The 26,057-nt window shown below is 39.9% G+C and overlaps 1 protein-coding gene across 1 annotated transcript in view; it reads left to right on the forward strand.

Moving 5' to 3' along the window:
• The window catches only part of HOMER1 (homer scaffold protein 1), a gene marked incomplete at its 5' end in the record, with an annotated part of 70,532 nt that overhangs the window by 36,386 nt on the left and 8,089 nt on the right, over positions 1–26,057 (forward strand). Inside the window, 2 exon segments of the mRNA XM_082013281.1 lie at positions 8,250–8,406; positions 25,457–25,567. Of these exon segments, the coding sequence (XP_081869407.1) occupies positions 8,250–8,406; positions 25,457–25,567 (268 nt within the window).

The raw sequence follows: 26,057 nt of genomic DNA on the forward strand, positions 1-26,057 counted from the left end.
GCAAGGTCTCACAAGGATGAGAATAAAATATTTGCAGTGATACTGATAAGCAATTTCAGCAAGGGGGCAAGGACAAATTTTTTTAAATTTTTTGGAGTGTGTGATAAATGTTAAGTCTGCGAGGTTTTAGTGTTTAGTGCAGAAAAAGCTAGAAATTAATTAGCTATGCTTGCTCTTGCAAAGGACTGAAAGTTTTAAGTCAGAGTTACTGATTTTGGTTTATGCTCTATGGCCTTCATGAAGAGATAACCTAGTATTTCTTTACTATATAAAATTAAATGACTAAGACAAAAATGAGATTTTTTAAAAGAATAAAATTAAAATAAAAGTTGAGCCTCTTCAGAAAAATCAGGGATTTTCTTAGTGCTACTGTGATGATTCAGGTTAAATACAAGTCTTGTGCATTGTGATACAGTGTACGAAAGACATGCATAAAAGTGTTCTGAAGAGTGTAATTTTAATGAGAAATGGAGTTTAAATGTCACCTATGTAAACACATCCAGCGTACACTAGCAGACAGTACAAAAAGCTTGGAAACTTCACTGTTTCTTGCGGAGAAGAGTGACTCTTCTCTTTGCCTCCTATTTTAACTTGGGTCAGGACAGGGGTCTAAGTCCATGATAGGCAAGGATCATAGCTGAAGCATTAATTTTGTGTTAATACCCAATTTTCCCATGGAGTGTCTTTCAAGAGCTCTTCTGCTGCCGTTGACTCTTAGTGTTTCAGTAAGCAGTGAAAAACACCATACTGGGTATTTTTTTCTCTGGCTTTGTTATCTTCTGCAGGAATACCGTGCTGGGTTACCATAGAGAATATTTTTGTGAAATTTTGTTTCCTTAAAAATAATTTAATATCCAGTCTGTTCCTCAGTGATAAGCTTCCATATCGAAACGCAGTCTGTGTTGTGGTGGTTTCTATGGGACCTGTGATGAATTACAAAATAGAGAACATGATTTTAGGTGGTGGATCTAAATGAGGTATAGCCACCAATTTGCTTTGCATAGTGTCTGCCGTATAGTGGAAAGAGTCTGTACCATTACTTTGGTCATCTTCATCTGTCAAGTCTGCAAAGATTTTGGCCCTTCCTCAGTGAGCTAATAAAGCATAGCACAAGAGATGCCCAAGAGTAGGACTGCCTGTAACAGAACTTGAAAAGCAACTCTTCTTCTGTCCGTGGGCTGCATGAGTACTTTGGATGATTCAGAATCTGAGAGCATGGTCAAACGGAAAGACTAAACGCAAGTGAAAGATCATATATGAAACACCTTGAAAGGGAAATCTGTAATAGCTCCATAAGCTCCCCTCGTCCCACATTTGCAGAAAAAGCTTCTGCATTTCTGTCTTCTACACTGACATAGAAATTGGTTGTCAATTTGTAGCTCTGACTTCAGCAAAGGGAAGTGCAAAACAAAACAGTATGTGCTGGAGAGTGATAAAACTTCCATGTTTGTAGAGAATGACAGACGCAGAGAAAATTCATGCTCTCAACCTCCTGATTTCAGCCATTCAGCTGCCTTTCTCACTTTCTGATAGGTGTGTGTGGCTTTGTTATTAGTCACCTCACTTTAAGTATGATGTACTTCAAGGGCCTCCTTCATCTTTTTTGCTATGATTGAATTGGTCATTTAAGCTGTGCACACTATACCAATCTAAAAGACCTGGTTTTGTGCTGATGTAACTCCATTGAGATCATGTAGATACTCCTTATCCCAAAGGGAAGAACAGATCTTTCATGCTCCCTTAATGTTCCTACTTCGCTCCCCAGGGAAGCTATCCTCCTTTGCTAAAAATTCTTTTGAATACTCTAATTAAGGGTAAGGATCTCTATGAATATTAATTATTTTTTCATTGGCCTCACTCAAAATATTTAACTCAAAGCAATTTCCTGGTAATTATCCCTTGATTATAATTTTGAGAGGATTTACCCTTTTTTAATAAATTCCAGTTTATCAGATAAGACTTCTTTTTGCATGTGTCCAGTTTAACACAACTACAGATAAGACAATAAGCAGTAGCTGTAAAAAGGCAATTTTGTTTTGTTTCTTATGTTTTCTTCTTGCAAAAGCTGTCATTCTTACTATAGGTTTACCTCATTTGCTTGTCTTTAATTATTTAACTATACTGTAGATGACTGTGCACATAAGTTCAGAGTCTTCTTACTGGCTGAATCTGCTGGGCCTGTACAAGCAGACAGCTTTGTACAAAGACTAAAATGGCAGAACAACTCAAAACTTTTCTTTCTTGCCTCTTCCTGGAGTGGTGAGGTAGGACCTGACCTGCTTCCCTGCTCTTTCTTCTGTTCCCACTCATTCTAGGACTCCTAATTAGGTATAATTAAATAAATTACAAAACTCCTTTCTGTTTCCAGTTTTGCTTTGAATGTTCAAGAGAGAGGGCGAAATTTCCATTTCATTACCTAAGTCATATGGTACTTTGGACTCGCAGCAGGACAAACTGTAAAACCATCCTGTTTGATCCTTTCTGTCATGAAGTAATTTTACATATTTAATAAATAGTCACAGAAGGTACCTTTTGAAAAGGGGTGAAATTCACAGAATGCCTGCTTAAAATGTCTTCTCAATCAAGGCATGAATGAGAGGAGGATTCCTGTGAGCTTTTAGGAATACCCTGAGGGATGCTGCAGTCATCCTCTGTGCCAGCAGTCATCATCTCCATCTAGTAGGAGAGTCACATCATTCCAATGTAGGCAATAGCAAGCATAGCCCGTTGCAGAGGTCTCACCCTCCCAGCCTGGGACCTCAGGATTATATGAAGCTCATATCGTATGGTGGATTTCATAAGGACCTTGTGCAGAATTCCTTCCCAAACGCACCAGGGAGTTTTACATAAATACAAACACTGTCCTTACACTTCACGCTCCAAAGAGAAGCAGCTATGCCACTTGAGTTCACTAGAGCTCCCGAATACTGCTGTAACAGAACTAAATCATTCACATTCCCCCTTTGCTTACTTAAGCATGAAGAGCTGCTCCATAGGGCTCACCAGCAAGGCTGTCAGAAAGGATCACCCCTTGCTGCCAGCACGGCTAATGTGGTGTTCCCAGCTGGTTGACGTACCTCTCCCGCTGACTGGTAATGCTCGCTCCCCAGACTCTGAGGCTGCTTCCAATGTGTGCCACTATTTATAATCGGGGCAGCAGCTGCAGGGACTCTGCTCTGTTCATATTTGTCAAGTCTTACGGATTTAGTTATTATACCAGATGCCAAATTTTGTAGTGAAAGTACTCTGTTCTCTGCTTGGCTGAATTCCTCCTCATTTCTGCTATCCCAGGACAGCACTGCTCACCATACATTTGCAGTGCAGATCACAGGGACACCTGAAGAAAAGAATTTACCTGCTCTTGAGTAACTGTAGTTCTCTGAAACCGTGACTACACTATAATAAGGAATTCATTTTTAATTAATTCATTTTATACAATGAATCCAATATTAAACCCCATAAAATATTAATAAAGCAGAGTATATTTCTATAAATCTGAAATAAAGCTTAAACAATGTTTCATAGTGGTGGTACTGCATACAAGTCAGCAAACAATGAATAAGCTATGCTGGTTCAAAAAGCAGAAAATATCTCTTGATCTGAACTGCTTTTGTTTTGTTGTTTCATGAAGGCATCTCTCAAAATAGCTTCATTCTGAATGCAACTCGTTAATGTCTGCTCCCTGCCCCCTGCCTTTGTAAGCCTTCCCCAACTGGCTAAATGTGGTGACTGGAGCTTTTCGGATTAATTTTCTTAAGTGACCTACTTTGCAGAGAAAGATAATCATGCGTTTATAGCCTCTGGCACTCTATTCAGGTCACAGATGGACAGATAGCAAAACTATTCCTCAGTGATTTACTGGGGTTGTAACTAATCCCCAGTGAGAAGGGCGGTCGCCATGATATTAATTGGTCGGAATGCCTAGAAGTATGGAAGATCATTGACTCCTACTTTAATTTTCAGGTGTGTCACAGTTAGGCCATATGATACCAGCAAGCAGTTGTTCTAGGAGTGTTTTGTGGCTGTGATCAAATTACTGGATGCTGTGGATGTTAAATATCAGGCTTTGAATCCTTTGCCTTGATGGTGGAGCATCGTGCGGTGTTATGACTGTGGACATGTCTGATATTACACACATACCAGATATACTGTGGCCAGCACCAAGGATCAAAGATTTGGGAGAGCTTTCACCTTTTGCTTGCTAACAAATGCTTACGATCCCATGAACAATTATCATTGTAAAGAAAATTTTCTGTGAAATCAGACCTAAATCTTTGCTATGAAAGCATTTTTTTGTATAGCATGATCAGTTGAGCCAATAAAACTCGTATTTTGCTATTAGCCTTTAGAGGTCCATTCTCCCTCTTGTTTTTGGCACTAATGTAGTGGTATATGCAAACCAGCTTGTTCTGTTATTTTCAGATGTTCAGAAGTTTCACCAGGGAAATGACCAGGCTTTATTCTCTATTAGGATATTTTTAAAGGTTTGATGAGCTTTTCACACTGAGAAACAGGCCACAAGCGGGAGTTTTAAGAATGTCTCTTTTTCTGAAGGACCGTCTTGAAATGCTGAGTGTGCGAGGCAGTCAGTGATGTTAATTCTGACAGGTCAGAAGAAACAACTGCTAAAATCGTGACACTGCCAGCCAATGGATGGATGACTCTCAGAACAAAACAAAACATGTATGCAGGTTTAATTCTTTACCACAGGACTGCAAATGTGTATGCCTGTGTCCCCCAATGTATACATACAGCTTTGCTCTTTCTACTGCAGTGCAAAACTGAAAGGTGTCCTGGTAGAAGTTGCACTGTGGTTTGGGTCACTTTGATCACGAATCAAGTGTTCGTATTTCATGTGCTTCCTAGAGCAAATATTCTCAAACACATGAAGAATGATTCGGGTTTAGTTTAGATATTTACAACTGGTAAGACAACCTGACAGAGCTGTGTATTTCCTATGACAGAATCTAATGCATCGAGGGCAAAATCAATTCCTTTTAGCAAAAAGCCTTTCAAACAGGAATTAAGTAAAAGGTTTTAGAGGCAAAGAGTATGTGCAGCCCTCTGGTACCTATTCTGAGGGACTGTAGTGCAGCTATTCCACCATCACAATTCTGGTCATGGGCTCTAGCAGTTGTTGGGAGTCTGTTGAATTTTCCACGTGTCCTTCAGCTTCTGCATCTGTCTGTTCCCGCTCCTGGGTGTTAGCCCCAGCACCTCCTCTTCTGAGGGGGAATTCTCATTGTGCCGGATCCATATGTTTCTCAGCATTTCCTCTGGAAGTGTTGGTAAATTTGAACCAGTGTAACTCTACAGATAAAGACATCAATGCAGATACTCCTTGTCTATCTTAAGAACAGCCTGCTATAAGTGTGCTTTTATGTGGTCCTAAAATAATCTAAATCCAAATAAATCCAGTTTTTACCAAAATAATCCAGAAAGCATGATTAATTTATTTTGTGTTTATTTATTTTTTTAATTTGTCAAGAAACTATTTGAGAAAAGTAAGTCAGCACTGTCAGTATTGGTTATGGGCCATTTTAATCAAATTACGATTTTATGAAACAAAAAATTCCCATCTCTGTTTCCTTGTATAATATCCATGGTTGTGTTTACGTCAGAAAAGATGGAGTTTTGTAAGAAGAAACAGGGTAAGTCTAAGTAGTTGGGAAGTCATTATCTATTATCAGGTACAAAACTAGCCTAATTTAAGTAATATGTTTATATTTTATGGAGGTATATTACAATCTGTAGAAGATACAGTAGAAATTATTTGTAGAAAAAAACAGTATATGGTGCAAACTGTAGAGATTATATATACACACACATATATAACATCTGCATTACAATAGACATGTTCATGGCCACTATGTAGATGTCTTAGGGATAAAAAGTACGATTGAGAAATAATACTCGTGCATTCCTATTGAAAACAACCAATTTAAAAATGACCAGCTCCAAAGAAGCCTCCTAGCTTTTGAACCAGGGTAGCCATAGCAGTAATCAAAAATACATGCTTCGTATTTAATGCTGACATTGTAGTATACAAGCAGTAACTTAAGAGCTCCTGGCTGTTTTCTTGGCAGGGTAGTAAGGGCACTTGGCAAAAGTGAAGGTGAAACATGCCACAAATCCCCCTCACATTATTTTTCAGCACTACCTGAGAGTTGGTCTGCTGGGATCTTCATCGCTTAGAAGTTTACCTTGTATCATCATATACACATTATTACACTGGAAAAAAAATCCATTCACTTCCCTGTTTGTGCATTAAATTGGGGTATTAAGTGATCAAAGAGTTCTCGTCCTGTAAACTGTCCCAGATACAAAGCTTTTAATCTGCTGTCTCACATCAATATAAAATCTTGCGTGTATGTTTCTTCTGTGGGGAAAGATGAGTAGTAAGGCACATTTTGTAAACATGTATAGGTGTCACCAAACACAATTTGCTACTAGTCCGGCCACAGGAAGACTACTGAATGAAACTACTCACTTGCATGAAATGGCTGGAATGGACATTTGTTTGCCAGATCAGAACATCAAGGGGGAGTTAGGAGTATGATAATGAACTAGAATTTTTTAGCATATTTTTTACTGAATTTGTTGATGGGCTGTGCTACTATAAGTGAAAAGTAAATTTGATTGGAGAAACAGAAGAGTAGACGTTGTTGCAGAAATTTGTTCTCATCTTCTTTAATATGTGAGTCAGTGTTCCCTGATGAAGTAGTATGATCATTATTTTAGTTTAGTCATTTAAGATTTAAAATTTCCAGTGGTGAACTTCTAATTAGTTGAATAGATCATGAAATGCTAGAGCAATTTGAAAGAACCTCTATTGCTCTTCTGAAGGAACTTTTATTCCTGTTCAAGGGGACAAAGCGGCATATTTGGAAGGAAATGCTGGAGTGTGGAAGAATCAGACATCATGTTTTAGTGAAACAGGAGATGTGATCTGAATTGGTAATGGATGTTCTTTAGTGGCTGGTTGATTTTGAACACCTGAGGAGGATTTATAGGAGTCATAATGTTTTTGAAATATGCTTTGGTGGGATGATGGACTGTGCGTATGCATGAAGCGGAAAAAAGAAACTCAGTGGACAAAATGGTAGCAGAATGTTTCATTGTTCATGTGTACAAAGTTCAAATAAACCTATAAACCTGCATGCAAATTTGTGATAATATATAATTACATTAAGCATATTAAAATATCTTATTATAATAAATAATTAGATTATAATAATTCTCATAATTCATCACAACTCTATATTCAGAATCATTTTGGCCAGAGTTACAGATCTTTGATTTTCAATGATGCCTTTAATAGTAAGCTAATTAGACAAAATGAATTGTTTTCTTTATGTATTTTCCATGTAGGTGTGCACCTCACATGCTGTTAGCATTTTACAAGTCAACATTAATGAACTATTTGCATACTAATACATTCACCTGTTGTGTCTGAGATGTTTTTCCCTTGCATACTGAGTGCAAAGACTATCTGTGGATGATGGCAAACTAATTACCTGTGAAAATTAAAGCCCTGTGTGTGCTCAGAGAATAACTAAATTGTAGGCTAGGATTGTTCCTCCATAGGCTACTTCAGTAAACCGCAACATCGGGTTCCTCTTTGCAATAAAGCAATAATATCTCTATGCTCCTTGATCTTCAGTCTCTTTGCTGATATTACTGAGGAAAGGCATATTAACAGTATTATGGTGTTAAAATTCAAGATCTTTGAGTTTGCAAGTACAAATTAAATATGTTATTTAATAAAGAAAGTATATTTCAGGGATAGAAGACTTGCGTTAAAACAGCTAAGCTGTAGTTCCAAAGCACTACATCCGCTCTCTTTAATCAAGTTGGTGATGAATCTTTTTCTACAATATATTTCATAAAGCGGTAGACTAAAAAAGCACTTTCACTCAATAGGTATATATTAAAATAGTGACTAATCATATACATATTCTAGAATTACACACTTGCTTTTGGGAAGCTGATGTGGATTTAATCATCCTTAACATAAAAAAATACCCTGTTGAACTGGGAGGGTAGAGGTTGTTTTCCAATAATGATCTATCTTTACTTTCTGAATTTATTGTTTTGTTGGTTTGAGAATTTGGATTCTCATTTGGACATAGAATTTTTGAATAATTCTACTTTTCCTGGATATTTTGGAAAAAAAAATGTAAGACATTTTAAGAAAAAAAAAAGGAAGAGATTTGGGGACTCTGACCATTCTCATTCTGTCTGTGCAGTTCGACAATCAGCAAGCATTGGGAGGCAGAACTGGCCACGCTCAAGGGTAATAACGCTAAGCTCACAGCAGCCCTGCTGGAGTCCACTGCCAATGTAAAACAATGGAAACAGCAACTTGCTGCGTATCAGGAGGAAGCAGAACGTCTTCATAAGCGGGTAAGTCGAGGCAAATGACCAGGATCCTTGAGGTGGAAGTACTGGTGACTGTATTCGCTCATTTTCAAGTAAAACAAATAAGTTTATTGTTGGGGCTTTAGGTTAATCTTTGAGACAGAAATTAATAATTACTCTAAATAACATACAGTTCCTCCGTTGCAAAATTCTTTCCTTTGTAGCAGTTCCTTTTCTGCAAAGGGTATTGCTGCAAGAAGAGTTATCTAACCTGTGATGTTTAGGACATGTTTGCCAGCTTTCACTCTTCATTTGATGCCAGCTGCATCACATCTGTTTCAGGACCTTCTCCATAGCATTACACTTTAGTCCCTCTTGCATTTAAGCCCACAGAATCTTGACATCAGATCTGTAAGTTAAAGAAACTCTGTTGTATTTTCCACATAGATGAACAGATTCCTCTCATCCTTACACCTAAACAAAACTGAACATAGATTCAAAATCTTTATATGCAATTAGAGATCTGCTCCTGGTTTCATACAGGAGGGGCTGGGTCCTGTTCCCTTCACTGTAAATTTTGCAGAGGTTATTGGGCAAACCATAAATTAGTGTACAGTGGGGGAAGGAATGACAGTGTTTGAGGGAGGAATAAAGCGTATGCAGTGTTGAAGGCTGCATTATGAAAACAATTATACAATATTTCCATTTCTCTTTTTACATGTAACTTTATTATATAATCTATTCACCTTTATTCATATGAATTTGTCATCATAGCTTAGGGCATTTTGTTGTGCAAAGTGAAGGCAAGATTAGCACATGTATGGAGGGAAGATGTCTTTGATGAAGCTCTGTTAGTTTTGTTAATATCAGTTAACTATGTAGAAAAATATCAAGGAGATGTACCTGGTTAAGAAAATAAAACCAAACAAAAGCATTGCTTTTTTGAATGAAAACAGGTTTCATGAATATGCTGACAAGAGGAGAAAGGTCAAGTAGCAAACATGGCAGACCATTTAATTTGGTTTTGTATGCTGTACGCACCTGTGTGAAATAAGGTATGGCAATTACAATTAGCCAAATCCTGCAAATAGTGAAGGGTTCTTTCAGACCCACGCTGGACCTGTCCAACTGGAGGCTGTTAGTAGTCCCAAGAACAAGGCTCATACTCATCTGAGGGGGGAGAAATTCAGCAGGCTACATGTAACCTGGGGATGTGGAAGAGCCTGGGGAAATGGCAGGTTCTTGGGGCTGTGACATACCTAGACTGACTTGCAGACAAGGATCCTGAAGTCCCAGCCAAATGAGTTAATAGGGAAGAACAACAATTTCTGATGGACTGCAGCTGGCTGCATGAAATGCATGAAGTATAATTAAAACTGGTGCTTTTTGCAAAGTGCTTTCAGTACAAGAAATTGGCAGTTGCTGGCAAAACTGCTTTGCTTCAGAAATTTTCCAGTCAGGGAGAAGCTTGTCATGTGTGTTTCTACAGAGGGAGACTTTCACTTTGTCATCTCTTAAGCTTCTCCTTTGGAAGGGTGGAAGTTCTAACCTGTGCTCCAGGTTTGTGAATAGAGGATAATAGTCATTGTTGATAATATTATTTAAATTATAACCTTGTATTAAAATTACTATACTGCAGACAGTGAAGAACTCATTGCTAAAACATGGACATAATAATGTAGCATTCTTCCTAATCAAATGAATTAACAGCTTTTGTTGCAAAGCTGAGACAATACAGTTCTTACTTAAGAAAGAAAAGAAAAAAAACATACAACAGCAGCTGCATTTACCATGGGGAGGAGACCCAACCAGACAAGATGGGCAAAGATCCCTTTTGATGTTACTCTCACTCTTAGTCAAATCTTATTTAAAATCTGTTATTGGAACATAAAATTAATGAATATAGGAATTTTTAGCATGTCACTTGGCTTGTATATGATGCTACAGTTAACAAAGTAGTAACCAAGTCTTTGAAGCTATATTCATTAGTAGCTGAGGATTTTTCATAACCTTTGCCCAGCAAATTCCTGCAATTATTTTGTACTTCTGAGGGAACACAAAATCTTATAACATGGGATCATGTACACTATGCTCTTTTAATCACCCTTTACATGCCTTTATTAAATGTTTCTGTAATCTCTGACCTCAGGGCTTGATGATACCTGACGTAGAATATACGAATGCTCTGTGGCTATGTCTCTCTGGGCATGCCTATAAATTATGACAGGATAGTTCATCAAGGCTACTGCCCTCTATTGGAATGTCTTTTAGAAAAATATAGAATCATAGAACAGAATCACAAAATCATTAAGATTGGAAAGGACCCCTAAGATCATCAAGTCCAGCCATCAACCCAACACCACCATGCCCACTAAACCATGTCCCAGAGTGCCACGTCTACATGTTTTTTGAACATCTCCAGTGATTGTGACTCCGCCACCTCCCTGGGCAGCCTGTTCTGTTGCTTGACCACTCTCTCAGTAAAGAAATTTTTCCTAATGTCCAATCCAAATGTCCCCTGGCGCAACTTGAGGCCATTTCCTCTTGTCCTATCGCTAGCTACTTGGGAGAAGAGACAACACCCGCCTCACCACAACCCCCTTTCAGGTAGTTGTAGAGAGTGATAAGGTCTCCCCTCAGCCTCCTCTTCTCCAGACTGGACAACCCCAGTTCCCTCAGCCGCTCCTCATAAGACTTGTGCTCCAGACCCCTCACCAGCTTCGTTGCCCTTCTCTGGACATGCTCCAGCAACTCAATGTCCTTCTTGTAGTGAGGGGCCCAAAACTGAACACAGGATTCAAGGTGTGGCCTCACCAGTGCCGAGTACAGGGGCACAATCACTTCCCTACTCCTGCTGGCCACACTATTCCTGATACAGGCCAGGACGCTGTTGGCCTTCTTGGCCACCTGGGCACACTGCCAGCTCATGTTCAGCCGGCTGTCAACCAGCACCCCCAGGTCCCTTTCCACCGGGCAGCTCTCCAGCCACTCCTCCCCAAGCCTGTAGCGTTGCATGGGGTTGTTGTGACCGAAGTGCAGGACCCTGCACTTGGCCTTATTAAACCTCATACAGTTGTCCTCATCCCATCGATCCAACCTGTCCAGACCCCTCTGCAGAACCCTCCTGCCCTCCAGCAGATCAACACTCCCACCCAACTTGGTGTCGTCTGCAAACTTACTGAGGGAGCACTCAATCCGCTCATCCAGATCATCAATAAAGATATTAAACAGGACCGGCCCCAAAATTGAGCCCTGGGGAACACTGCTTGTGACTGGCCACCAACTGGATTTTCTGTTCACCACAACTCTCTGAGCTCGGCCATCCAGCCAGTTCTTTACCCAGTGAAGAGTAAACCTGTCTAAGCCATGAGCTACCAGCTTCTCCAGGAGAGTGCTGTGGGAGACAGTGTCAAAGGCTTTCCTAAAGTCCAGGTAGACAACATTTACAGCCTTTCCCTCATCCACTGCGTGCGTCACCTGGTCATAGAAGGAGATCAGGTTGGTCAAGTAGGATCTGCCTTTCATGAATCCATGCTGGCTGGGCCTGATTCCTTGGTTGTCTTGCACATGCCCTGTGAGTGCCCTCAGGATGAACCTCTCCATAATCTTTCCTGGTACTGAGGTCAGGCTGACAGGCCTGTAGTTCCCAGGATCCTCCATCTGGCCCTTCTTGTAGATGAGTGTCACACTGGCAAGCCTCCAGCTGTCTGGGACCTCCCCAGTTAACCAGGACTGCTGGTAAATGGTGGAGAGTGGCTTGTCAAGCTCCTCTGCCAGCTCCCTCAGTACTCTCGGGTGGATCCGGCCCCATAGACTTGTGGGTGTCCTGGTGGCATAGCAGGTTGTTAACTGCTTCCTCCTGGATTATGGGGAGTTTATTCTGCTCTCCATCCCTGTCTTCCAGCTCAGGGGGCTGAGTACTCTGAGGACAGCAGGTCTATAGACTTGGATAACTCAATAAATCAAACTCGCTAGGCAAAAGTATGCAGATCATGTAAAAAAAACCCCACCAAACCTCAATCTGTTGTCTATACAGTGCAATACAAGAGCTCTTCCAACATGCATGCTGGCGACTCGTCTTTCAAATTGAAATCTTGCCCCGTTTCAAAAAGAAACTGCAAGTCAGGTGGGTCTCTCTTACACAGATCGAAACTGCGCTGTTGAAATGGCAGATCTGGAGACTGTTGGTTATGGTGCCTGTGGTAGTAAGCAGTGTTAAGTCACTGTATTGTGTTATCTTTCTCTTAGATTTATCTGTTAAGCTCAGTATAAACACGTAGTTGCATTTGATCCAAAAAATGTTCCTCAAACTGGAATCTGTCTCGCCTGAGATTATGTAGAAGTTATATATCATGTCTAAGATAGTCACTTTTTGTTCTTGTAATTCTTGGAGAGACAAGAGCATGAAGAGTAAGTGTCCCAGCCTTAAGAAAACTAAGGTATTGGGTTCAATTTACTTGTGCTTGTCTTTCTGCATGGGATAATCATCTAGATAGTCCTGTAGACGTACTTTTAGTCAGATGAAGAAATGAACTCCATCCTTAGTTTGTAGAATCAAAGAATAATTTAGCTTGAAGGGGAACACTCAAGGTTATCTGGTCCAATTCTCCACTGAAAGCAGGGCCAGCTTTGAAGTTGTATCCAACTCCAGTCCTGGATCAGGTTACTCAGGGCTGTGAATCAAGTCTCAAAAAATGGAGATCCCACAGCATCTTTGGGCAGCCTGTTCCAATATTTGACCACCCTTGTCAAATTAGTTTTCCTAATACCTTATCTAATTGAAATTTGCCATGCTGCAACTTCCATCTGTTGCCAGCTCAGTAGAAAAATGGGGTTTGATCCAAAAGAAACTTTGGTGAGACAAGTTGAATGGACAGGATTTTTAGAAATACTCATAGAAAAACTTATTTCAGGGAGAAATAAAATTGGGAAATTAGTTTGCAATCTTCAGTTCTACTGTAGTTGTTGCTTTATATGGAGAAGTTGGCTGTCACAGCATCTTGCCCACTGGAGAAGACAACTGTGTGTAGATATGTATGTACTGGAGGGATACACTCACTTATAGGTTCATAGTCTTGTATAAAATAGATCATCCTCCAAAATGAAGAATGGTACTGCTGACATTCACTGCTATATTTAGCTCAATTTAATAATATATTATTTGGTTTATATATAAAGTAGTTGCAGTATTCACTTCTTACATGCTTTAGTTTTATATACAAGTTTTGGTGCCTGAGTCATCTGTCTGCAAGCTACAGGAGACTCATATCCTCTGTCAAGTTTGGTGTGGGACGGGAAGTAATGCATATTGATTAGTAAACTTTGCATTATTATTTCCGTCTTTAGTTTCTTCTTTATATAAATAGCCTTATAAATAGCCATATTTATATAAAACGTTTCCTCTTTGTATTAAAGAAAAAATATTGCTAATACTGCCTTACTAGTTGTCTTCTTATGGTACTTTTTTCCACATTTTGAACTTTGCAATGTTTTATTTATAAACAGCCTTAGATTTTACATTACATCTCATTCTTTTATCTTCTATTTTTTTCATTCATTGTGTAAACTGGAACTTTCAGTTCGTGCTGTATTTCTTGTAAAATTTGCTTTTTAAGTTGTTTTAAATTATTTTAAGCCCAACATTTTTTGTTCTGTAATTGTTTTCAAATTTGAATGAAATATTTTTCTGTGTATCACATTGTTTACTTTTTAAAATACAGAAACAAAACTAAAATGGCCTTTTCTTTGATTTTGATTGCATTTTTAAAAGTTAATTTAATTTATTATTTGTCATTTCTGATTAAGTATAAGATTTACTTATCTATCAGTTCAGTTTTTCATATTAACCTACATTTATTTGCTTTCTCTGAGGACTCTATCTTCCTTCTTCCGTTTGTTCTCTACATTAATAATGCTTAGAGCTGAGACAAAACAGAACACAGATGCAATGTGGCTGAGTGCAAAGTTCTCAATAAATTGAAGTTTTGTGCTCTCTTCTGATGTATTGTTAGCTTAAGTCAGAAATAGTGTTCTTTGACATTTTGTCAGACTTTATGTTTTTCAGAAATTTGCTAAATGACTATATGGATTTTTCCCTCTCAAACACAAAGAGGTAGTAATTCTGGGAAGATGTGATGCCCAGTCAAGAGCTTAACTTGGAGCTTTCCCTCCTCTAATCTGCTCAGAAGCAACTTAACAACAAGGATTTCCCTTAAATGGGATTGGGGAGCACTCCCACACACCTTGCATAGCTTTTTGAAATCAAGAGGGATTCATGAGTTTAGAACAGCTCAGTAGCAGAAAGAAAACCCCTGAAGTGAGCTACTTCAGACAAATAGAATAGCATTGGTACCAACATGAATCCTGATACCACAAAAAGGAAAGGATTGAATGGTGATATGAATTATGGAAAGTAACTCAAAGTTCTGTCTTTGCCATGTAAAAAATGAAAATGATTGATTTTTTTCTTGCATGCTAACTGCTGAAGTAAATCATCCTATGACACTGGGCAATAGCACAGAGTAATAACACCAGTGCATAATCATAAGAGCTGCAGTCCTTGAAGATCATTCATCTGCAGGAAAAGAAACCTAAGATGAAGAGAGATGAAGGGAAGTGATCAAGCTCTTGGGTATTCCTGAAAGAACAGAGTGGTAAACTTCTGAATTCTAGCTTGTTATTATACCAGGTTTTCCTAGGAAATAAGATAAAATTAGACTATTATGTTCTGGTTCTTTCATTCAATTAATGAAGTAAGTACGAGTGCATCTTATGTAGTCATCAAAACCACCTGACAAATAATGGACCCTGATTTCACTACTGTTAGAAGAAATTTTTGATATTAAAAAAATGGATGACCATACAGAAATAAAACCATGGTAATTTTATTGGGCTATTTCTGTGCTACTTAAAGAAAACAAGAATCTATAAAAGTAGATATTGAAGTCCACAAGAAGTATGGAATGCTATACAAGCCATCTGCTCAGATTATCTATAGAAAATCCTTGCAAATCCTTTAGCAGTCACCTCCACATTTCCATCAGCTGCATTAATAACTGAATAACCAAAATTCAATTTTGAACATGCAGGGGTGATAAATTTGCTTGCTGATCAGAGCCCATATTGTGAGCTTCATACTTGCTGAGAACTCTTACTAGCACCGCTGTGGGACTACCGTGACTAAATGTTTGGTTTTATGTGGCCGAGGAAGGACATTATCTAAAAATGGAAATATGAAAGAAGGTGACAGAAAGTGTGGTAACAAGAAATTTATGAATGGAGTTTTGATCCAAAAATTTATTGGCAATGCACCTTTTTTATGTGGTGCCTGTCTCCTGTTGTTCTCCCTTTAAGACTGTGACCCTCCCATCCCCACTGAAAAATCTTATACATTTAAGTTTGGTTTGACTGATTAAAGAAAAAAGTTATCCAAGTATAACTTTCTTCTTAAGATATTATAATTAGCATGTGGCTAGGTAGCAGCTTGGTACCCTTTGTTGATAATGAAAATAGATCAGCATTCTTCAGGGTAGATATGGGTAGCTTGGCAATTTAATCAAAGCAGTGGGATTATAATTTTGTTAGTATTTGTCTATGCATTTATTTGAAAGAGATGTGTATGCAGGTGGACCAATTCTGACTGCACAAAAAACTAGGGCCAACTAAGTTTCTGTATTTACGTATGCAGTGTTTTCATCTGGAATTGCAAGGAAACTCCTGTTGCACTATGAGCCCCTGAAAAGGCAAAAAAAAAAAAGGGCAGCTCTTGTCCAAGTGAGGAATGTTATATATGTTAAATGTCATAATGTTTAATATTGACCAAATGTTCAAGAGAGATGTTCTTGGGAGTATTAGGGTTTTCTGTGATACAGTAAGATCTGGAAAAGTTGATTGTTCTAACTGTGATAGCCAAATTTTTAGAAGGCATAAGGGAATATAGTGAGTTTGGTATTTATTTTTGAAGTTACAATCTTGCCTTTAAAAAGAGTTTATGCTTCAGAGCAGGCTGTAATTACTTGTGTAAGGCCAGTTATCCTTCTTGCAGTGGTACTAGTTTCAAATAAAAAGAAATCCAGAGTAATATTTTTTAAATCCTCCAGAAACCATTGCAGATGCTGACCACGTCCTTTACATGGCATTAGGGGATAACCACAGGAAAAATACAAGTATTTTATCTCAGGGGGTATGTATCTTTTTCTCAGATGTACATTTTTGCTCCTCCAGTATCCATTTCAGCTATCGTAAGTTCCATGTTATTTTTGAAATGGTATGTGTGGTTAGACTATCAGAGCATTTCCTAGGACAGGATTTCTGAAATCCAGCACATACTCTCAGCTCGCTTTCTGAGTCTGATTCCTAATAGAAATAATCCACATCTAGCCTTTATCAAGACTCAACCCCTGGTTAATAATTACAGTTTACTAAAAAGATGGTCTCTTTTCAGACAGAGCAGGTGAATAAGGTTATGGTAGTTTCATTTCCTAAAATCAAAATATGAATTTTACTTTTTTTAACATATAGTGAACAGAAGGCAAGCTCATTCTGTCTTCTTCTGTTGGCCTTGATTTGCTTTTAGACCAGATGTGCCTTTAGGACCCAAGACTATTTAATTAGGGTTTTTTTTCTGGAAATTCACTTTCACTGAATCTCTCATATACAAGATTATAATTTGAAATAAAACCAAACCACCAACCAAACTATTGTCACTCTGGGAAAGGGAAAAAAGTTTTCACTGAAGGTTCCCTTATAGAATCACAAAATCATAGAATTGTAGAATAGTTTGGGCTGGAAGGGGCCCTTAAAGGCCATCTAGTCCAACTCCCCCACAGCTATCAGGGACATCTTCAACTAGATCAGGTTGCTCAGAGGCCCATCCAACCTGACCTTGAATGTTTCCAGGGATGGGGTGTTTACTACCTCCCTGGACAAGCTGTGCCAGTGTTTCACCACCTTCACTGTGAAAAATTTCTTCCTTATATCTAGTCTGTATCTACCCTCTTTTGGTGTAAAACCATTACCCCTTGTCCTTTTGCAACAGGCCCTGCTAAAAAGTCTGTCCCCATCTTTCTTACAAGCCCCCTTTAAGTACTGGAAGGCTGCAGTAAGGTCTCCCCAGAGCCTTCTCTTCTCCAGGCTGAACAACCCCAACCCCCTCAGGCTTTCCTCACAGGAGAGGTGTTCCATCCCTCTGATCATTTTGGTGGCCCTCCTCTGGACCCACTCCAACAGCTCCATGTCTTTCCTGTGCTGAAGGCTCCAGAGCTGGACGCAGCATTGCAGGAGGGTCTCACCAGAGTGGAGTAGAGGGGCAGAATCCCCTCCCTCGACCTGCTGGCCACGCTGCTCTGGATGCAGCCCAGGATACGGTTGGCCTTGTGGGATGCGAGTGCACATTGCTGTCTCCTGTCCAGCTTTTCATCCACCAGTACCCCCAAGTCCTTCTGGGCAGGGCTGCTCTCAGTACCTTCATCCCCCCAGCCTGTACTGATACTGGGGGTTGCCTCGACCCAGGTGCAGGACCCTGCACTTGGCCTTGTTTAACCTCATGAGGTTCACATGGGTTTATTGTTTGAGCTTGTACAGGTCTCTCTGGATGGCATCCCATTCCTCAAGCATGTCAACCGCATCACTCAGCTTGGTGTCATCTGGAAACCTGCTGAGGGTGCTCTCAATCCCACTATCTGTGTCATTGATGAAGATTCTACAGAGTACTGGTCCCAGTATGGATCGCTGAGGGACAGCAGTTGTCACCAATCTCCATCTGGACATTGAGCTGTTGACCACTCCCCTCTGGATGCAGACATCCAACCAATTCCTCATCCACCCAACAGTCCACCCAGCAAATCCACCTCTCTCCAATGTAGAGAGAAGCATGTTTTGGGGGACCGTGCCAAAGGCCTTACAGAAGTCCAGGTAGATGACATCAGTAGCTCCTCCGTTGTCCATTGATGTGGTCACTCCATCCTATAAGGCCACTAGGTTGGTCAGGCAGGACTTGCCCTTGGTGAAGCCATGCTGGCTGTCTCGAATCACCTCCCTGTCCTCCGTGTGCCTTAGCATAGCTTCTAGGAGGATCTGTTCCATGATATTCCCAGGCACAGAAGTGAGGTTGACAGGTCGGTAGTTCCCAGGGCCCTCCTTGCTACCCTTTTTAAAAATGGGTGGAATGTTTCCCTTGTTCCAGTCTGCAGGGGCTTCACCTGACTGCCAGGACTTTTCAAATATCATGGAGAGTGGCTTGGCAATTACGTCAGCCAGTTCCCTCAGGACTCTGGGATGTGTCTTGCCAGATCCCATACACTTGTATATGTTCAGGTTCCTCAGGTGGTCACGAACCTGATTTTCTCTTCCAGTGGGAGGGACTTTGTTCCTGCAGTCCCCATCTTGCAGTCCATCCCCTCGAGAGGTGTGGGAAGAGAGGTTGCCAGTGAAGACTGAGGCAAAGAAGTCACCGAGTACCTCAGCCTTCTTCTCACCCACTTGCTCATGAAGAAGGGGTATGCATTCTTTGACCTTCCTTTTCTGGCTGACATACCTGTAGAAGCCCTTCTTCTTACTCTTTGCATCCCTTGCAAGTTCAGCTCCAGCCGCACCTTGGCCTTCCTGACCCCATCCCTACACAACCAGGCAGCATCCCTGTACTCTTCCCGGGATGTCTGTCCCTGCTTCCACTACCTGTGCATTTCCTTCTTGCCCTTTAGTTTGACCAGCAGGTCTCAGCTTGTCCATGCTGGTCTCTTGCCTTTCTTTCCTGATCTCTTACACCTGGGGATCGAGAGCCCTTGCGCTCTCTGTAAAGTGTCCTTAGAGATCTGCCAGCTCTGTTCTGTTCCCTTGTCCCTGAGGGTAGTTTCCCAGGGGGTCCTATTGACCAATTCCCTGAAGAGCTGGAAGTTTGCTTTCCTCAAATCCAGGGTCCTGACTTTACTCTTTGCCTGCCCCATATCCCTCAGGACTGTGAACTCCACCAGTGCATGATCAGTGAAGCCCAGGCTGCCTCTAATCTTGACGTCACCAATTAGCTCACTTGCGTTGGTGACCAACAGGTCCAGTATGGCATCCCCTCTGGTAGGGCTGTCTATTGCCTGGCACAGGAAGTTATCCTCCATGCACTCCAGGAGTCTGCTGGATTGCCTGCAGCTCACTGTGCTACTTTTCCAGCAGACGTTGGGATGGTTGAAGTCTTCCAGCAGGACGAGAGCCTGCAAGTGCGATGCGTCCTGTAGCTGGAGTGAGAAGGCTTCGTCAATAGACTCCCCTTGATCTGGTGGTCTGTAGTAGACACCAACCACAAGGTTGCCTTTGTTGCCTTGGTCTCTAATTCTTACCCATAAGCTTTCAACCTGCTCGTGGCTATTCTTCAGGACAGCTCTTCACATTCTATTTCTTGATGATCTTTCTAAAATGCTTAAGAAAAGCTTTCAGATACTTTTCTTTGCAAGTTATAAAAAGCATGCTTTGTGGAGGCATGCCACAAAATTTTTCTGTAGTCAAAGCTTTGTAGAATAAAATATATCCTATAATTCCGAAACAGCATTAGAGAATAAAGTAATTACTGGATTTAAATGCTCAGGATTAAAGGATGACATATCTGTACTGTATTTGCTATTGTGTGTATCAATAGCTGGCCATGAGCTGGCCAGATAGCTGGAGAAAGCATTTGCTAATTAGATTGCAGAGAAAGGGGTGCCCCCTCCCCTTAGTATTAGCATTATTAGTTGTAAATAATAATGCATGGCTGAAGCTCAAAGCATCAATTTTAGTAAACTTAGATTTTCAAATATTGCTACTGCAGTTTCATTACTTTCTTCACAAAAATCAAGCAGATGATGGATTATTCCTTTCATGTCTGTAGAAATGAGTAACTGTGGAAAACATTTTGGTATTTCCATGGCTTGAGGCATCAGTGCCCACAGAAAAAAATGTGTCCTTTTCAGCAAAATCTTTAATTGTTTTCTCTGTTTAAAAAAGTAATATGGAGTTGGTAGTGCACAAAACTCCCCCCTGCCCCCAGGTTATTATTTTATCTAATGGTAAATCTTGGAAAACTACAGTAATTAATTTGCTGTCAGAAGTGATGTATATGAATAATACTATGGTGTGCTTTTTGTTCTTTCAGCAGCAACCTTGAAAAACAATTTTCCTTGTTTTCTGCATTTTCACAGTTCTTAGCAGTAAAAATCTTCCCAGGGTTTTTTATTCTTGAAAGCTATACTGGCATTATTTTTATGATTGGCTTGTTTGCATGCTCTCTTGCATCTTACTGTCCACCATGAGGAACGGAGAAGCTTCTTCTGCATAAATTATGTGAAACTTTATGCAGTTATTCCTAGTTTTGCTGAGCCATGCAACATCATTTCTCTTCTCCTTGTGGAAAGCAAAGGGCTCTTTTTTCTTTGTAGGAGATTCATCTTGAATTATTGATGGAATAATATTATCACAGTCACAGTTATGATCCATTTAGGGATGTAACTCAACCAGCTAAAAATACATAATTAATACTTGCATTCAGTCTTGCATGTGAACACTCTACCTTTTCTGCACTGTAGCCTGCTCTGGTAGACCCTGGATATTGCATTCCACAGTAAATAGAGGGGATAAAAATACCTTTAGGAAACAACAAGTTAAGAGTGTCAGTTATATAAAATTGGCTACAGCTACACTGAAAATACGTTCTAATCTGTCTGTCTTTGCATTTCTGTAGCAGTTGAAGTAATTTCTGTATAAGGTTCAGAAGGAATTTCTTGGTTTGTTGGTACTGAATTTAAGATGCTGAATAAAAACCACTAGAAAGTGGTTTGGAGAAATGAATCAACCTGCAGAAAACATAGCACAGCTGCATTTGGTCAGTAATTGCTCGGGGAAGGTGACCACTCAAAATATTTCTGTCATTCCTACTTCTTTGCCTCTAACTGAAATCTTTACTTGTGAAGTAGTTGTCTATGTTGGGATTTGATGCAATCTCCTCTCTTGGTTTCTTTGTGATTTGATTTGGTTTGTTTTATTTGAGAGATTCTTCAGTGTTCCAGAGCTTTGCGCAGTCACATCAAGGCTGTTCTTCATCATTGTGTTACTGTGGCCCAAAGCCTCACTCCTCCAGTCTTCCCAGCAGCCCAGTGTGTACTGGCTGTCGGCTACAGACATGCTTCTTTCCTGGCATCCTCCTCTATTTATAGGCTGTTGACCCTAGACCAAAATTTCCAGAAAACTCTAGAATGGCCTCTACTGAGAAGGTCTAGGCTCTGCCAGAAAAAATTGCTTTGCTGTCTTATTTCAGCCGATGTATTTCTTACTGAAGTATGCAGTTAAGTATAATGACAGCCATATACTAGAAGAGTTAGCTCATTAAATAGTCACTAAAAAGCCCTTTCAGATTTTTTTTCCCTATGTGCAATCCTTACCTGGAGGATAAATGCAAATAAAGCAGCAGAGGCTAATAACAATACTTTTTTCTTTTTTAATCTCAAATACGAAGCCACAGTATTGACTTTTTTCAGATAATGCAAGTCAGTGCAGTCTTATGATAGCACTTGAGAACCTTGTTTAATCAGTTATTGTTCAAAGACTGTTCTTTCAGTCTGAATTCTGTACTGGAAACAAGGCTTAATCACAGGTACATTGCACAGTGTTACTGTGCAAAGGATTGAATGATTGAGACTTGCTCTTAAACATAAAACACTGAATGACGAGATGTCCCTGAAAATAGCACATGGGAGGGTCAGACTAAAGCATTTTAGCTTCCTTTTATGCCCCCTTCTGTGCATAATGCATAAACAGTTATTTTTAATCATCTTTGGACCACTGGTCATGAGAAAACTGAATTCAATTTGAAACAAGGAAATAGAGCAAGTTAAATGCTATCCAGATTTTTGGCTAGAGCTTTATCTTTTGTTATTTCTGTTTGCAATTGCACATTCTTTATATTACATCATTTTCCAGCCCATCTTACTCTACAGATTTATTTGAAAGGGTCACAATACAATTTTCTTTTTTATAGGTACATTCAAGAAGATAACATCATGAAGGTATTTGACATCTTTTCAGATCTCTGTAGGAATGGGCATTTAAATAAGACTGTGATTAAAGTAAACCCATTTTTTATAATTTAATTTGTTCTTTTTTTCCAACTTACTGATTTTTCAACGAACAGTAAACAAAAAAGTTGAACGATGCATTTGTTTCTTGCATGAGCAGTAAGAGATGGATGTTTGCCCAGAGAAAAGCTGGACCAGAGTAAGGCATCACAGCCCCTTTAGTGTTGGTAATTAATTGCCCTGCTGACAGCAGTTGCCTCTGTTGGCAAGAAGGTTTGTGAGAGCACTCCCTGCTCTGCACAGGAAAAATTAGCTGTGTTTGCTTAAGCAATTTCAATAGGTGTCTTGAGTTAGTATGGACCAGAGCATACTGGGGAGTGTTCACATGAGCCATGCAGCTGATGGAGCTGTTGCAGGAGGTGTTTTAGGCAGCGACAATACGTGTGGCCAAGAGCAGTAACATTTCATCCACTGCAGTTCAATCCACCAGCCCCCTTGGATTCCAGGCTTGCACCAACGCATGCATCCTTGCTGTGTGTACCAGCCCAGAGGAGACCATGTGGAGAACAGTGGGGATCCAAGCACTTCCCCTTAGTCACAGAATGAGACACTTCTGCACATTTGCTTCCAAGGCACTAGGTGCTAGGGCAGATGTCCTTTTGGGACTGGGTTTCCTTCTGTCTCTCCAGTTGAGGCTGTTACACTTCATCTAAATGAGTATTCACTGTGCCAGTGGATATTGCTGGGTGCAAGAGCTTTAAAAGAGAGATTGACCTTCTTGGAGGTTACCATACAAAGTTGCAGTCTTTGACCATGGGTGGGAGAGGGCCTGACCCTGGGTTTCCCTAACAACCCTAGCCCTGGGTTCACAGAGGCTTCTACCTCCAATTCAAGACTCAGTTCAACAGAAAAGCTTGGAAATGTTTAAGAAATTAAACATCAGAAGGGGTGAAGGTGGGCAAGGTGAGTGAGTTTGACAGTTCCAGCAAAACTTAGGAATGAGCTAAAGCTCTGCATAAACCCTCAATGTCAGAAATACGGGAACCTGTGTAAAATTGTGGCAGCTGCACTAGATAGTGAAGGGTTCTTGACCAGGCAAGACCCTGAGCAACCAAATGTGACTTCAGAATTGGCCCTTTTTTGAGCAGGGGGCCTCAACCAAGATGACCACCAGGGTCCCCTTCCAGCCTAAATGACTGTGTGCCTCTGTAATAGGTTTATCCTAGTCAGTGTGTTCCAATTCTGTTTTTTGTGTTTGTGTAATTGTAGTGGTGAATACTGTAACAGTCACAATTGGAAGCAGTCGCAAGGAATCTAAATAGATGTATTTTTGTGTAACTGAAGCAAATTGCGTAAATTATGTAAGACTTCAGTTTGTAATGCTTGGTGGCATATAAAACTGAGGAAAATGCTATTACTTTACACCATGAGCACTGATATTTCTTTTGGGACAGTTCCAGCAAATAAGATAGTTCTTTGGTGTGCGGTGTGGGGTGTTGTGTTACCAAGCTATATTCTCATCCCTCATTCCCCTTACCCCTCCCAAGAATTTGCTGTAATCTCAGTTCTCTGTATTTATAAGTCTAATGTGCAAAAAAGTCTAATCATAGTTTTCCAGTAGAGGAAACTAGACTCATCATGGCTGTTACAGAGGGGAAGTTCATGCCCTGTGACTCAGAAAGGAGAAGTTGATAGGGGTTTTGTTGTAATTTTCTCATATTTCATCTTGGCTTTCCTTTGACTTCTCTCTGCACTCAGTAGTTTACCTTTTGAGCCTACAAATAGTTCTGAGTTTGAAATTACTGACATCACAATGGCTTCACTAGCTAGACTGTATGGGTACTGGAGGGCACCAATCTTGATTCCTTAAGATGTTCTTTTATCTAAGAAATAAAAATGCCCTGGAGAATGCCTGCCCTCTGTCTAAGGGCTACTTCTCGAAGAAAGTTAAATGGAGACCTAAACGTTTTCATTGCGGAATTGGGTGGCATTTTGTTCAAAGGAGCTTTTGGACCAGATTTGGTGGTTATTGTAGGTAGATGGTGCAGCTCTGTTGAAGACTGCTTACTAAGATTGACTGGCACATATCTTCTGGGAAAAAAAGTTACTAGGTTTTAAATAGTATTTTTAATATTTTAACAGTTTGTTATTAAACAAAAAGGTTTTAGTGCACACATCCATGCAGACATGTAGTGTGAGAGTTCTGTTGTATTTTGATCTGTAATTTGAGAGGTGCATGAACAAAGCCTTTTCTGCGTAAACTCTAGCTTCACGGATTTTATTTCTTCAGTGCAGAAGCTATTTTTTGACAACTGTTTGTGAGTGGCAGGATATTAACATGTCTTTGATTAAAAAATAAAATAAAAAGGGCATACTACTGCCAGGTATCTTAACTTATCCAAGGGCAGATGGAGAGTGTTTGCTGTCTGCTCATAAAGAGGAACTGTGCAAATCCAAATTGTGCCATTAGCTGTTGGCTTTGCGACTGAGAGATGTGACTAAAGCTGTTGGCTTTGTGACTATGAAACTAGAGGAAGTAGAAGTTGGCAGGTGTACATTGGTGGCTGAGTGTCTGCTACTACGCTGTTGGTGCTGAATCAGAAATCGAGGCTGTAAAATATTAATTGGCTTGCTAGGAAGTGTGTGAGCTTTGTGACTTAGTTGATTAAGATGGTGCAACATTAAAAAGTGTCAAATGGACAGGTTAGTCACACAGACAGATCTGTGTTTAATCATCCAGCCATTACTGTTTCTGAAATGGTAATTCAGCTTCTTTCATAAAATTTTCAATAATTAGTAAGTGTAACTTTTAATTAATGTTCTTTCCAGCCTGCAACATATTAAATTTATTGTTTCCAAGAAGTCATAGCAATCATTTTACACTAAGCAATTTGTTAAGGAATTTCATGCTAACTACGTAAGAATACCTTCACCATTTTAATCAGCGGAAGTCAGCCAGAAATAAGGGTATATGTCAAATGCAGATATTGATGCAAAGAAGAATTAGTACCTTGAATTTGTTGAAATTAATTCTGTTGTGTTGCTTCTACTTATTTCAACAGGTGACTGAGCTAGAATGTGTGAGCAGTCAAGCCAATGCAGTCCATACACATAAAACAGAATTAAACCAGACAATACAGGAGTTAGAGTCTACGCTGAAGAAAAAAGAAGAGGTATTTGTTAACATTTATTCTTGGCTTTTCTGTTATGTCATTTCTAAAGGCTTTCCATATGGATGGCTGGTAGATACTGTATTATTTCCTATAGATGTTAAAAAGTAAAATTTTTTTCAGCTTCTTTGAAATGATTAATATTTTTCCATGTATATGATTACATCATCCAATATAGAACCGGGCATCTGAACATAAAAAAAAGTATCATGTTTTCCTGTTTGCTTTTACCAAGCAGCTCTGCTTGCAAAAGTAAGTCATAAGTGTTTTCCACAGAGCAGCCATCACACTGATGCAGTCCAAATTCACTAAGAAGGGAAGCTGTCATAAGCATGCTTTCATTTTTCTGGAGAGTAGCGTTTGGAACTAGTAATAGATCAATGCCTTTTTCAGGCCAATCTGTTTTTCAGGCTATGTTAATATAGCTGATGTTTATGATCCCTAAGATCAACCCTTTCCTTAAACACGTGCCAAGCCCCCAGCCTGAAAGTTG

The sequence above is a fragment of the Phaethon aethereus genome (genome assembly GCF_964289735.1).
Source record: "Phaethon aethereus genome assembly, chromosome: Z".
NCBI classification, from domain to species: Eukaryota; Metazoa; Chordata; class Aves; order Phaethontiformes; family Phaethontidae; genus Phaethon; species Phaethon aethereus.